Source organism: Perognathus longimembris, chromosome 8, assembly GCF_023159225.1.
Source record: "Perognathus longimembris pacificus isolate PPM17 chromosome 8, ASM2315922v1, whole genome shotgun sequence".
NCBI lineage: Eukaryota > Metazoa > Chordata > Mammalia > Rodentia > Heteromyidae > Perognathus > Perognathus longimembris.
Window position 1 is genome coordinate 8,534,009 of NC_063168.1, and position 14,756 is coordinate 8,548,764.

Genomic DNA, 14,756 nt, shown 5'->3' on the forward strand with positions numbered 1-14,756 from the left:
ATCATGAAAAGACCCTCTCCGAGGTCACCCCCACGCAGGCTAGCTGAGGTCTTAACTGGCTCAAACTTCTGTCCCATAACTTTCAGCAGCCAGAACTGACTTGTTCTTGAATAGCAGTGTCTGGGAGCCGGGAAGGGGGCAACCAGAGGAACCCCACCATTTAACTCTGTGCTTAGCAGCCAGGAGACTTTCACCTTGTAACTTCTCTGTAGAGCTTCCCTTTAGCTCTCTTCGGCAAACTATTCAAAGACAAATTCTCGCCTGAGTCGCGCGTGGATGATCAGGAACCATTGCTGTTTCTCCCTCAGTAATTCCGCTGATTCATTTATCGAAAGAAATTGAAATCCAGTGTTTATCAGCACCCCATCTTCCCCGTGGGATTTGTTTTCTTAATCTGTGCCACCAAATTCGAGCACTCACTTAACTCTTACGAGTTGGTAAGAGTGCTAGCTAAGGCTGGCGAGAAGACTCTCCTAGTGAGCCCGTCCCAGCGTGAGTGCTCCCTGGCTTGTTGGATTTGGGTGACTGACAATGTGCTCCCACCCCAGTTTCCCCGTTTCTGATGTGTATTTCGTGGAGTGCACCGGTGAACACCTGATGAGCTCATCCGCGTGGAGCCACTCCCACAGGTAGCACGTGAGTACTAGTCCCTTCTGCAAGCCGACACCACATTTCTCAACCGCTTGGACATTGAGCAGCATCCTCTGCCTTTGTTTGGGACAAGAGCAAAAAAAGGGCTGTTGTTTTTGGGTTTTTTTTTTCTCATTTACATGTACCGTGTTTCTGTGTCGCAGGGAGTCGGTAAGACCTTGACTCTTGTCACGACGTAATTAACTTACAGAGAGTTGGAACAGCCATGAGATTCCATATCATGTCCTAGTTAGAGCTGAAGTGCAGGAGCTGTAATTAGTGATACCTGCTGTAAAAAGCCACCAACTGGCCTCCCTGTTTCCCTACGGGAGACCACAGGTTCCTGCCAACTTTGGTCACATTCGTTGGCATCTGACAAGTCTGATCTACCACAGAACGTGAAATTTTAATTAAGAGTTTCCGTTGCTTCTAGAACACTCCCATGAGTCAGCCTCCTTAATCCAAACTCACTCCTTTTAAATATTTGCAAACACATACCACAGGAGAAGAAAAATGGTAATAAGTGGGAAAAACAGAAATTGTCCCTTTCTTTAGACTGACAGTGGCATAATTGCTCACCCCACCAGTTTCTCACCTCTTTGGCAGCATTGTTGCAAACTTGGGGGGGGGGGGGGACCTAGCACAACACTCCTTCTCTTATAGCTGTGACATGAGTCTCACCAGATGAAAATTTGGGGGTGGGGGGGTGTCATATGGGCCACATTTATTTTGGAACCTTCTGGAGATTTCGTTCATCCTTTGGCAGCAGTGTATTACTTCTGAGTCTCTCTCTGACCCTTCTACCTCTGTCTCTTGTCTACAAGGGCTTTGGTGGTTACTTGCAGCTCCCCCTGGGTAATCTGTGGTCTTCTCCTCCCTTTGGAGAGAAGGAAGTGAGCAGTCCTGACTTCCCCTTGGCTATGCAGTGTCACCATCACAGACACGGGTTCTGCCTGCACATTTACGAGAGCCTTGCATTTGAATGCCTTTCCATAAACCAGTTGATTACATTTCCTCCCCGAAGGCATGCTGTATGGCAAGCCTGAGTCTTTTAGTAGAGTAGATGATACTATTTGAATAATTCTGACAGTGTGTCAAATCCAAAAAAGGGCTGTCTCAACAGCTACCTTCACCTCTCTGAACCAGTTATTGGCTCAAACACATGTCCCCATAGTATTTTTTTCTGAAATTTCAAGTCACTATCCTGGGCTTAGAATATTAGAGGAGCTTGTTTTGCCAGTCTGTCTATGCATGTATTTTTGAATTGAGTTTAGGAAATCTCTATGCTCTCTCCTTGGCCTGATGTTTCTTCTGCAAATGGAGGCGAGCAGAATTTTAAGCTCTGTGACTGTGGTCTTCTCTGTAGCAGGCCAGGGTTGTGAGTCAATAGGTGGATAAATGAGGTAGATAAGTGTTCACTCCTTTTTTTTTTAATGTTAACTTTTAATCATCAATCTGCCTGGTATCTGAGCTTCTATTAAATCAGATGATGTCAACATACCGTGGGGCCTGAGACGAGACATGGACAGGTTATTTCAGGGAGCACTGTAGCAAACAGAGGCTTTGTACAAAGGAAGTTAACTGAGACACCAGGACAGTTGTGGGGAGTTCAGAGAAGGGGGTTCTGAGAAGATACTCGGTGTCCCAGGCCCTTGTCTCACCTGCTTGGTCCCCTTCGCCATTTTGGAAACACCTGTGCCTAGTTGTAGTGTTGTGAGAACCCTGGTCTTTATGCGTAACATGAGTCATGGATAAGTTGAGTCTGAGAATATAGGGTTGGCGTGATTTGGGGAGTTTAGTTTATTTGGGACTACTAAGCCTGTAAAGATTATCTAGCTCTTTTGTTCAGTTTCTGAATCTTCTCCCATTGAAGACTTGTGAATTTAACCTCACTTGTGGAAGATCTTTGGGAGCTGCTGTTTTTCATCATAACTTTGGGGATTTGCCAAAGTCTGTTTTAGAGAAGTCATGTGACATGCAAGATGTGATCTGGTCTTAGAATATTGGATTTGTTCACTTTTCTCCCCGGAGGATAGACCGACGTGGTGAACTTCATTAGCTATACTTATCGAAGACAAAAGTTAAAGTTCCTTTAATTACCTTTGCTGGAGAGAAAAATATGACTTTTGCTTTGGTATTGATCTCTTTGCTTCTATCTTTAGAAACTAAGTCAGTATAGCATCACTGACTTAAAATTTCAGTAGTTAGAATGTACCATTTCAGATGCCCTTTCTGTTTTCAAACAGGCTTTTTGACTTTTGTCATTTAAGTCAGGGTCCATGTCTCACATTATTGTGGAAGAGTGATACATCTTCAGTCCCATTCTGTTCTAGTCTGTTCTGCTCTGCATTATAGCGGATTATTGTGGCAATAATAATGTGGTGTTGTTGAGCTCCCAAACATCAGTCACCTAAGGGGAAGCTGGGAGAGAAACCTCATCTGAGCAAGAGAATGGGCTTTATCTGGCCTTTGCAACCTTTTTGGCAAAGAGCAGAAACATCTGACATTACAGAAATACAAGTTGATTCATTTTGTTTTATCTATGCCTAGCTACAATTTGGCATCAAAACAAGAAATGGGTGGATTCAGAGTTCCCTGGGGAAAAGGAAGAATACTAATTTCTGTTCAGAAAACTGGGCTACATAAAATGTTTTGGGAAAGCCATAGTTTCAAAAAAGAGTTTAGGGACTGGTTGTTCTTAAATGTAGTAGACACTCGGTCTGTAGAAGCTGATTGGCTGGGAGAAGCTCTGTTTTTGATTGGCTGATCCTCTGAAACACTCACTGGAATGACAGTTGTAATTGGCCATCTGAATTAGTCTCACTGGAGGCAGTTTTTGATAAGCCTATATCCCTCTGAAGCAGCCTCAGTGGGAGCCAGGTAGTTGTTGATTAGATTCACTGTTGTGATGCAGTTGATGGGCCTTTTTTTCCCCCTCCTATTTTTTTTTAAAGACAATCCCACTGTGCAGCCTACAACTTAAGAGCTTTCCTGTCTCAGCCTTCCTAACTCCAGGATTACAGGTGTGTGAACCACCATACCAAGTTGAAACCATTCTTGTTGAAGAGTGGAAGCCATTAATTAATTAGAATAGGGTTAAAACCCATTGCTGTGGCCAAGAAACAGTGAGTCATTTTCTAGGTGTACAGGAGCTAAATTTCTTGGGTTGGAGTAAGCCTATCAACATATAGACTACATATTATACCCCAACCACCCCAATACCCCTATGTAGCTCCTGAACACTGATTTGGGAGCCACAAACCTGGGCTCAGATGGATCCTCATGCTGTTATTGCACAGTTCTCTTAATCATTGTGATGTCTCCTGAAAGACAATACTGCCCTGAAAAGTGAGTGTCCTAAGGACTAAACCAGTTGATGAGAGTCATGTGCTCATCACAAGGTCAGAGTTTACTTCCTAGCTCTTTCATCGTGCCTTCATTGCCACAATGCTCAGACCCAGAGAAGCGTCATGAAGAGGCAGTGACTTGAGTTCTTTTCTTGGTTTTTCTAGTCTAAGGCCTGGAAGAATCACTTGGCAAATGGGAGAGGAGGGTGGGAAATTGGTCCCTGGATTTCTTTCCTAGAGATTTCGATATGATTGGCTTGGGACAGAGCTCAGACAATAGTATTTTAAAAGCTTCTGCGTGGTGTTCAGTGTGCACTGATATACATTGGGGTGGCCAGAGCCGGCCTTAACTTCTTTTCATGCAGAGGAAAAATGATTGGCTTTGATTGGCTAGATTTCAATTAGCCTGTGTGATGAATGGTTCTTTGTAAAATCTAGAAATTGTGTAATTAAAAAGTTAACCTGGTATTCAAATGCAATACTCCCAAAGCCCCATTTCTCTTACTGCAATTGTCTCTGTCCGTTACTTAAAATGAAAATCTATGTTCAGAAGTCCAATCTGCCAGAATGGTTAAGATTTGTCAGCTGCATAGTATAGACCTGAGATTCTCTAGATGTAGGTAGCAGATTATCTGTACTTTTGAAATGAGCTTTGTGCAAATGCTACCCTCTTGGACATTGTGTGCATTATAAACAAGGATTCCACGAAGTTTCTCTTTCCTAAAAGGTTTAATCTGTAAGTGTGGAATAGATCAGAAGAACATGCGTTATTTATATGTATCTTACTACTTAGTATTCATGCTTTCATGAAATCACTGGTATCTTGGATTCATTCCTATAAGTTGACCAAAACTCTGGAGGGAAGGGTAGCTTCTCATCCTTACTGCTTGAGTCATGGTGTGTGTGTGTGTGTATGTGTATGTGTGAATGTCTGTGTACACAGACATTCTGGTGCACACCAGTACTGAGGCTCCAACTCAGCACCTGGGCTCTGACCCTTACCTCTTTTGCTCAAGGCTAATAATGCTCTACGACTTGAACCATACCTCTACTTCCAGATGTTTCGCTGGTTATTTGCAGTTAAAAGTCTTACAGACTTTCTGCCCAGGTTGGCTTTGAACTGTGATCCTCAGCTCTCAGCCTCCAGACTAACTAGGATTACAGGTGTGAGCTACCAGTACCCGACCCTGCTGTTGTGATTGTTTTTAAGGTACAGTCTCACTCCCCTCGCTTCTGCTGTCCTGTACCTTGACCTCCTGTTTATACTTCCCACTAGCCATGATGACAGTGCCACCTCACCCAGCTCTGTCTGAGATGAGATCTTACCAACTTTTCTGGCCAGACTGGACTAGAATTGTGATCTCTTGATTTCTGTCTCCCAAATAATAGCAATGACAAATATGAGCCACTAGCACCATGGTGAATGTTGTGGGTTGTTTTGTTTTTGCTAAAAGAATGCTTGCCCATGTTACACCTAACAAGTACAGAGTTGCTGAAATATATTAACTTTTTTTTAGTGTATTTAGTCAGGCACACTTTTATTGCTTACTAATTCCCAAGTTGACTTGACTAGCTATGAGCTATGTTATATATTGCGTTTACTTCTTAGTTTGTTGTAGTAAGCTAAGCTAATAGGTCAAAATTATAAACATACATGAGAATATATACATGGTCATATGCTAATAAACATGAACTAATTTACTATAGTATGTTATGCTGGAGGAAGGATTCTAATGGTGTAACTTCTCTGAACAATTAACAAACATCTTAACAAAACAAATAGCTGGAAACTGGAACATGTTTTGTCAGGGACAGGAATGTCTAGAGGAGGGAGGGTAAATGAATGGAGAGAAGAGTGATGAATACAGGGATTACGTAATGTACGAATGTGAAAATAAACCCAGGGAACCTGAGGAGGAGGATGGAATTGGGAGAGATGGGAGACAATGATGAAAGATTCATCGCACACAGAAACTGATTTGTTGAATTGAAACCCCTGTACAACTACTTAGAGATAATCTTTGAAATACTTTTTTAAAAACCTAAGGTTTTATCATTGATTCAGTACTCTTTTTTTATTATTATTTTATTTATTCTTTTTTTTTTTTTTTTGCCAGTACTGGGCCTTGGACTCAGGGCTTCTCTTTGCTCAAGGCTAGCACTCTGCCACAGCGCCACTTCTGGCCATTTTCTATATATGTGGTGCTGGGGAATCAAACCCAGGGCTACACGTATACAAGTCAAGCACTCTTGCCACTAGGCTATATTCCCAGCCCAATTTTTATTATTATTATTATTTAAGTAGTTGCGTAAAGGAGTTGCCATTTAATCAGGCAATTTGTGAATATAATACATCTTGATCTCAACATTATTCCTATTTCACCAGTGTTTCCACCAGTTTCCTTTTTCTGTTTCATGATCCAACCCAGGGGATGGCATTGTGTTAGTTCCATTCTAATATAAACTTGTGGGAGTGTGTGTGTGTGTGTGTGTGTGTGTGTGTGTGTGTGTGTGTGTGTTATATTTTTAAAACACATTCCTAAACTTCAGCATCGACTGAGAAAATGAGAGCGATCCTGTTGGCTGGGCGGAGCCGTTGCTACTAAATCAATTGGACACATTCCCGTGGCATAGTTTAGAGCGTGTTGCAAGTTGGTTTGATTTTGGTAGAATGTGTGGGATTCCTAGTCCACAAGGGACAGCAAAGCAGGATTTCTTTCACGAACCTGCTCTTTCTAAGGGAGACACGAATGCTTGTTAAAAGAAGGTCATTTCAAGGGTGAACCTTGGAAGGTTCTGCCGAGTAGTGAGAAAAGCTCTGTCGTCTAGTGAGAAAAGCTCTGTCGTCGTCTAACTGTTCAAGTTAGTCACAGGGCAAGTGGTCAGGTGATTCTCTAACGAGTGTCTCCAAACGTTTCGCTGGCAGACGGACTCCATGAAAGATGACAGAAGAAGTTATAGTCATAGCCAAGTGGGACTACACGGCCCAGCAGGACCAGGAGCTTGACATCAAGAAGAATGAGCGCCTCTGGCTGCTGGATGACTCCAAGACGTGGTGGCGGGTGAGGAACGCGGCCAACAGGACGGGCTATGTGCCGTCCAACTATGTGGAGCGCAAGAACAGCCTGAAGAAGGGATCCCTGGTGAAGAACCTCAAGGACACGCTAGGTGAGTGTCCACTCGGGCCTCTGCCGGACCTGGAGCGGGAAGCCCGGGTCTCCAGGCAGGACGGATCCTCTTCCCAGTTCTTCGTTTTTGTTTTGTGCCCATACTGGGGATTGAACTCAGGGCCCAGAGCTAGCTCTCCAGTAGCTTTTTTGTTGTTGTTGTTCAAGGCTGGTGCTGTTCCACTTGAGCCACACCTCCACTGGCTAATGGGATGACACTTTGCTGCTCTGCTTGGCTTTGAACCGAGATCCTCAGATCTCAGCCCTCTGAGAAGCTGGAAATACAGGTGTGAGCCACCCATGCCTGGTTTCTTTGCCTTTTTTTTTTAAGATCTGTTTAAATGTTGACTTCCTCGTAGTTGTCTTCTCTACATCCGTGAGAATGAAGAGCTCAAGAAACATCAACATGTTTGTTTTGTTTTGTCATTTTCTGGTGATTTTAGAATCCGGGGTCATTCGCATGCTCTGTATTCCTGCACAACTGTGTCTCCCGCGTCTCCTGCGATAGAAGTGCCACCTGAAAGTGTCACTCTGTGTCCTCCCCTCGACTCTTTCCTCTCCTATAAGAGCTCATCTATTTGGCTTTGGTGCACAGAGCATTTTTCCCTGAGTCAGTGATATTTCATACCACAGTCCCGGGCACTGTTCGTCAGCTGGCAGCTGGAATGAGTGACATTAGATTATCTCCACTCCCTGTGTTCGGTCATCATGGCGTCTGCTTCTCTCCTCTTGTGCTTCTTTCCTTCCTCAGTGTCACCGTATGTGTGTCTTTTCAGCATCACTGTATGCGTGTCTTTTAGTGCTCACAATCTCCTCTCTTGTCTCCCTTTCTCCCTCTCTCTGTTGCCATGTTTTGTTTTTGTAGAAAGAGTCTTATGTAGCACAGGCTGGCCTCAAACTTAGAATCCTCCTGCCTCTCCCATCCTAGCACTAGGATTAAACGCCTGGACTATCAAGCCTGGTTCAGTATCTTTCTTCTTTCAAGCTACCAGCATTCCACTGTGCTGTCTTTTTCCTGATGCTTTTATTTAACGCTAGTGACCACCCTGAAGTCCTAACCTCTAAACACCACAGTAGGATTAAGTTTCCACCCTGCTAACACCACATCTGAAGTGTAACACTTGGTGCCAGACGTACAGGTTGCCACGTCTTATGACACGACTGGTGCCCAGCCTCCATTTTGGTGTGCATTGGGCTACTTCATATGGTCTGAGGAAATAAGTGAGATGACCCCCTTTAATAAGCGAATGACTGATCTGAGCTGACATTTTAGCAATTATTACTTCCTTGTGTGAGTATAAAGTTGTATATAGTAGATAGTACTGGGTTATCGCTTACAGATTGCTGTTGAAGTAAGCCAGTATTATCACCTGTGCTATATTTACATAGGTTTTGCTTTTTATGACTTGAGAGAGATTTTTGTTTCATTTATGGGGGGCGGGGAGAAATACATGGGGAAAACTTGAAAAGAAAATTACATGTCAAACGGGGTGGGTGTTGGAAAATGTACATTTTTCATTTTCTGCAACCCTGGGAAGTCTAAACTGTCTGTTCAAAATCATTGAAAGCTTTCATTGGTTGGGTGGTATTTTTGTGTTGTGATTAAGGTTTTTGTCCTGATGATTTGGAAAAAGAAGTGAGATATTTCTTGGTAGATACTTTGTGTAGATCATACCAGGTCCGTGTCAGTCTTGGATGTAGAAATTCTGTGTCCCATTGGCATTCTGATCTTCTTTCCACTGAAGTTTCTCTCCTTAAGTCTCTCTCTCCTTTCTCTCTTTTCCACTTTACATACACATGTCATGAGAAAGCAATTCTCTTTTCCTATTTTCTCCACTGGTAAGGCCATGAGGAAAGCATGCATGGACAAATGCATTAGAATTTTCTGAAATTAGTTACACTTATCCTTTCCAATTTCAACCTCTTAGCAATCTACCTTCTTTTTGAGCATATTGAACATTGTTGGCTTGTTTGATCTGCCTTAAAAAAAATATATATATATAACAAGACATTATCTTCAGGATTCAATTAAAGTATGAACTGCCCCCAAACTGGTAGGCAGTAGAAAAATACAAAACGAGCCTTCCAGGTTATCTAGAAATTCCTTTGAGCGACTTGTCTTTTTACTTCTTCATTTCCTTAGAATGAGGAAAGACAAAGCCTCAGAGTAAAAGTACGAGCCCCGTCTTCCGGCCAGTGTGTTTTATTCGCTTTCTCCCCGAGCTGCCATCGGTTTGACAAGTTCACGTCGTCCCTGATCTCAGGTGCCACGCGCATCCCCCACGCTAGTCCGAGAGCCTGTCCCCGACAGATGGCCACCCAGCTCTGCGGGAACACATTCCCGTCTAGAGTGGGCCAATTCCATTTTTGGAGAACACAGATTGTTAGAAAGCACTTCCTTAAATAGAATCAAATTCTTACATTTCTCCCACTTCCTCTCCTTGGCTCTCATTTTGTCCTCTAGGGCTGTGCTGAGCGAGTCTTCTCTTTTGTAGACTGGCAGTTCTCCCGTGGGCTTTCAGACTGAGTTCAGGCGTGCATTTCTTTGGAAACATTTGCATGAAGTATGATATACTGTAAAAAAAAAAAAAAAAAAAAAAAGAATACTTAGAGTGCGTTTCATATATCCCTGCTCCCTGGTGGCCCTGGAAGACGAGTACTCACACAGTGGAGACGCAGCCCCCATTTTTAGTGTATCGTTTTGTTTGGCTGTATTTATCATGCTCACTCGAAGGTTTGCTATGTGTTGGACAGGCAGGTTCCTTGTTACCTCAGCTTGAGTTTTGTGTGAGGTTTCTATTGTACTATTTGAAGCATCATTGAGGAGAAAGAGTAGCACCCCTCATAAGAAACCTCCATGTGGAGCTGCCTCTTGCTCTGTAACCCGACTTCCACGCAGGGCAGGTAGACAAGAAGGAAGGTGACAGCATCCAGTAGCCCCTCCTATCTCCTGGTAGTCTCTTTTGCTAAGAAGGTTGGAGCCAAAATGTTTCAGCTCCCTGTTTACTTAACTGTCACCTATGTGTCCTTGTAATCACAGCGTGGCTTTTCAACCGATTGTGCAGACCACAGAAAAGCTCTCTGCTGTGTGTTAGGAGTGAAAGTAGCATTAAAAACTACCCAGTGTCATTCACGTGTCATTTTTACTGCTGTGGGAACCCTCTTGATTCTAGTGTGCATGTGCACAGTAGGATTTTCCCGGAAATTGCCCGGCTGAGAATAGATTGCTCTGGACTCCCCCACTAAGGCGCCGTGTTTGAAAACCAGAGCCTACACCTAACTGCAGGTGCCTGGCTTAGGTATGTTTCCCTGCTGTTTTCTTAGACTTGTTTGTGGTACTAAGGTTAGTAGCTAACTTAACTTTAACCCTTTGTTTGAACTTAACCCTTTGTTTGAGCAACTCAAAGAAAGCAGCGCTCTCTCTTTCTCTCTCTCCATCCCCCTCTTCCCTCCCTCCCTCCTTCGTCTCCTCTCCTTTTTTTTCCCTCTCTCTTATAAAAGTAACCTTCTTGGTGCTTTCTGTTGTTGTTTTGCTTTGCTTTTGGCAAGTACTGGGGTTTAAACCTAGGGCCTCACTTTTGCTAGGCAGATATTCCACCAGTTGAGCCATGCTATTTATTCTGAAAGCATTAACATTCTTTTCCTTTAATAATTCGTGACTGAATAGAACAATATGAACTCTTATTCTCTCACATGGCAAAACATTTATACACTGGATCTTCTTTCATGTTCTGCGTATTACCATGAATAGTCAAGAGAACTTTTCCACAGATAACAAGGAACAATTGTCAGCAGTGATTTCAGCCAGCAGAATCCACTTGGTAGTTTGAAGGGCTCAGACTCTGCAGTTCTGAACTCAGCAGTGAGAGGTTCCAGGCTGCCCTCTGGCCTTGACCTTGCTACCTGACTCACAAACCCATGTGGGTTAAGCATTGGGAAAGCACTGTGCTAAATCTTTGGAAATGGAGGAGCTGCTCCCAGGTGGTATTTTTCAAAGATGTCTTGCAAGTTGCTGAGGAACAGTTCTACCTGCTGCTCTGACACCAGCTGGAGTTCTCCTCAGTCCCCCAGAGTCAAATTCTCTTGTTAATGGCTCACTTAGGTCCAGGAATACAAAGAGTTTCATTTATCACTTAGCACTAGACCCCTCCAGAGGGCTGTTGCGATGTGCCCCTCGCTAACCACCTCCTTGGGCATCTCCAGGCTTAAGTTGCTTGCCCCTGGGGTTGTTCCTCCAGCACCTGGCCCAGTGTGACTGCACCCCGCAGAACACCTTCCTCCATGATTCCTTCCACACCTGCAAGCTCAGAGAGGCCGGAGCCTCTCTATTTTGATGTCTGCTTTAGATTGGGATGTGGGCATGGCGTGGGATATGGGAAGGGGTCGTGCCGGTGACATCGACATGACCCTCAGAGGTCTCTCCTCCCACAGATCTACAGACCCAGCCCCTAAGAGGGCTGGGTGTCTCCTCCACACACACCAGCCGGGACAGTGCTATCTTCTCGAAGCCAGTTTTGGTTGAGTGCACCTGCCAAGTGCCAGCCTTTGTCCTGGAAATCAGATAGGCACACAGAGCCTCTATTCTTGAGGGTTTGTTTGTTTTGTTCAGGCTTTTGAAGCCTAATTTGTCTCAGAATAGGGAGTGGCATCGTCTTGCTGGAGCATACATTTCACAGTGGGGAGACCGAGAATGAGATTGTAAACACAAGTGGAGATCCATGCACAGGACTTACTACGCCTTTTGTCTGGGTGCCCATGCGCAGTGAATATTTCAACAGAGGTATTCTGAGGTCCTCTGCCGGGCTGAGGAGAATTGGGGGGTAAAGAGATGTGGAAGAGCAGGAGGCAGGTATGCACTGCCGGGTCAGAAGGCCTAGAAGCCCGAAGCAAGGCACATAGGGGAGCGGCAAGTAGAGGAGCCAGGAGAGAGAGGGAGTGTTGGAGAGAGACGGCGCCGTCCGGATGCTTACTTCTCTCAGTCTCATAACCACTCCCTGCCCTCTGTGTGGTGCACAGGAGGCCGGATTTTTTTTTTTGTCTCTGCTTTCTCTGTGTGTCCACTCGGGAGGGGTGGGGGGTGGGGAGCTCCCAGGCAAGACCCCAGGGGCTCCTTCGCTGCACTGTGGAAGAAGAAAGGAAGGGGCATAGGCCACGCAACTAAGGCAGGTCTAGTCTGGCCCGGGAGCCCACTGGTTGGGCAGGGACTGGAGCAATGTGCGTAGAAAACCCTGTGCCAAAGTGAAGGGCATATCTGCCTTTGTTGAAGATCCTTGAATTTCTCTTGTGTGACTCCCTTGCTCCTCTCTCAAGTCCAACCTTGCGTTTTTGAGTGAACTCCATGAATTCTCTCTTTGTATAAAATGCAAACGTCTACCTAGTTTCAACACCTGGCATCCTTAACAACGTTTTTTTTTTGAAACACCAGGACCTTTCAGGGAACCCTGTTCTTGTGAAAGGAAGGAAGCTAGTGCCCGGCTCTCGAAGCTGTGGGCCCCACAGAGCCAAGCATTTTCCTTCCCCCGGGGCCTGAATGGCTGTTAGTGTCACTTAGGTCTCTCTCATTTTAGAGCACACTTGTTTTTCACAAAAGACACTACTTGTAGCCTAGTCACACATAGCTGTTTGTCCTATGACTAGCCTGGCCTGTAATTTTCTGTGACTTAATGTATTGGCTATAGGGAGCCGGAAGCAGGAGACAGGCTTTAGGGCCAGAGCGGAACAGAAGATGGCTTTGACTGGGGTCCATAAATGCCTGTGGCAAGTCCTGCATAAATAACCACAAAGAGAGCAACTGCTTACAATGGACACCACATGCTGCCCCTTTCCAAGCATCCTACCCTCCTTATATTTTTTATTCTAGCTGCCCAGGAGGCTGAGATCTGAGGATCATAGTTTGAAGCCAGTCCAGGCAGGAAAGTCTGTGATACTCCTGTCTTTAACAGGCAAAAAAAAAAAAGCCAGAAGTAGAGCTGTGACTCAAGGGGTAAAGCATTAGCCTTGAAAACAAAAGTTCAGGAACAGCACTCAATGCCCTGAGATTAAGCCCCAGTACCAGCACAAAACAAATACAACAAAAAGGTTGATATTCCAGAATTCTGTGTAGGAAGGACCCGGGGACTTGAAACCACTTGTGCCCAGTAAGCATGTTGACTTGACTTAGATTAGAAGGTATAATGTAGAAGAATAAGTGAGATGTGTTTTGTTACAGGGCATAAAAATTTAAGGAAACATCAATTGATAGGAAAGTAGATAATACTACTAAAGGGCTGCCTTGATCGTGTTACTAATTCCAGACGGGAAAACTAAGCTCTAGTAGTCCTGTGCCTTTTCTAGGAATACACTCATCACAGATAGGAGGCACCGAGAGGACTTTAGCCCTAACCTGAATACTTTCTTGCACCAGGGTGACTAGATTTAGTGGTAAACGTTTTTGTGCATTTGATAGGGGAGGGGACACAGTCCCAGAGTCAGCAGTATGGAATAGTGTAGACATTTCAGCAGTACCACCTTTGTCTTGGACATGAAAAACTAGGTCTGAAGTAGCAGAACTTGAATGAGGTCCCAGGGGTAGATGGCGGCAGTGTAAATTTCTTGAATTTGAAGGTTCTTGTTTGTGGAAGCAACAGAGTGTGGGAGCTAACATGGGTCTTGCAGCTCAGCATCAGATGGGCCAGGGAAAATATGTTAACTCTGCTGTTCTCGTAACTTTATTGTACTGTTACAGTAGACCTACACACCCGGGAGTGCCGAGAGACTACACTCAGCCAGAAAGTCAGATAGCCGCCCAGAACATGCTATGAACCTGGCTCCCGGCTCTCTCGGGGCATTTACAGTTGCCACAGTGACTTCAGTTTGGCCCATGCCCTTCAGACACTATAGAGTGTGTCACCAAGTGTCTGCTTCAATTAGACCTGGAATGTAAGGGAAAACAGCATGCCCCTGTCATCAGCTGATTGTTCACAGTGGTTCCCCTAAGAACTGAGAGCTTCACTGGTTTACAGAAAGTTCACTGGCTCTCTTCATGTGTGTAGGGCACAAGTGAGGAATCCCCTGCTGGATTTCCCAGCTGGGTTCTGAGCAGTGCAGACCTCTCTCTTTGGCTGGAACAAAGGCAAGGGGCATACATGCGCTCCTAGGCTCCCAGACTCGCTAGTTGCTAGTTGTAAGGAATTCTCATTTAGGCAGTAGAGGACCGTGGATCTGTCGTGAGCTGGGGCTGCCCTTTCCTCTCTCCATCCCTGAGACATAAATCTCTTTTAAGCTACTGCTTTCTCTGCAGAGTGACCTTTGCAGGTAATAACCAAAGGCTTCGAAATGGGGATCTGTTAGGCATTAGGTAGGGATTGGCCCCAGGTAATAGGGTGTATACGGACCAGGTAGGGGAACCTGGTTAGATGGGATTTCATCTGGTGGGGCCACGAGGGGAGGAATAATACTGCTACAGTGTCCCTGCCTCCGTGGATGCTAGGGCTGGATTGTAATTTAGCCAGGGGACATTCAGAAAGTGTCATAGGGGTCAGGAACCGGGAGGACTCAGGAGCTGGAGAATGGCTGCACTCAAGTTCATCCTTTGCCAACTGCCAGATGAGTGACTTTTTCAGGTTTCTGACCT

The 14,756-nt window shown here is 44.8% G+C and overlaps 1 protein-coding gene across 1 annotated transcript in view; it reads left to right on the forward strand.

Moving 5' to 3' along the window:
• Positions 1–14,756, forward strand: part of Nck2 (NCK adaptor protein 2) — a 129,703-nt gene that overhangs the window by 87,175 nt on the left and 27,772 nt on the right. The window contains exon 3 of the mRNA XM_048352480.1: positions 6,904–7,145. Within this exon, the coding sequence (XP_048208437.1) occupies positions 6,920–7,145 (226 nt within the window). The 5' untranslated portion in view covers positions 6,904–6,919. The remainder of the gene's footprint in view (positions 1–6,903; positions 7,146–14,756) is intronic.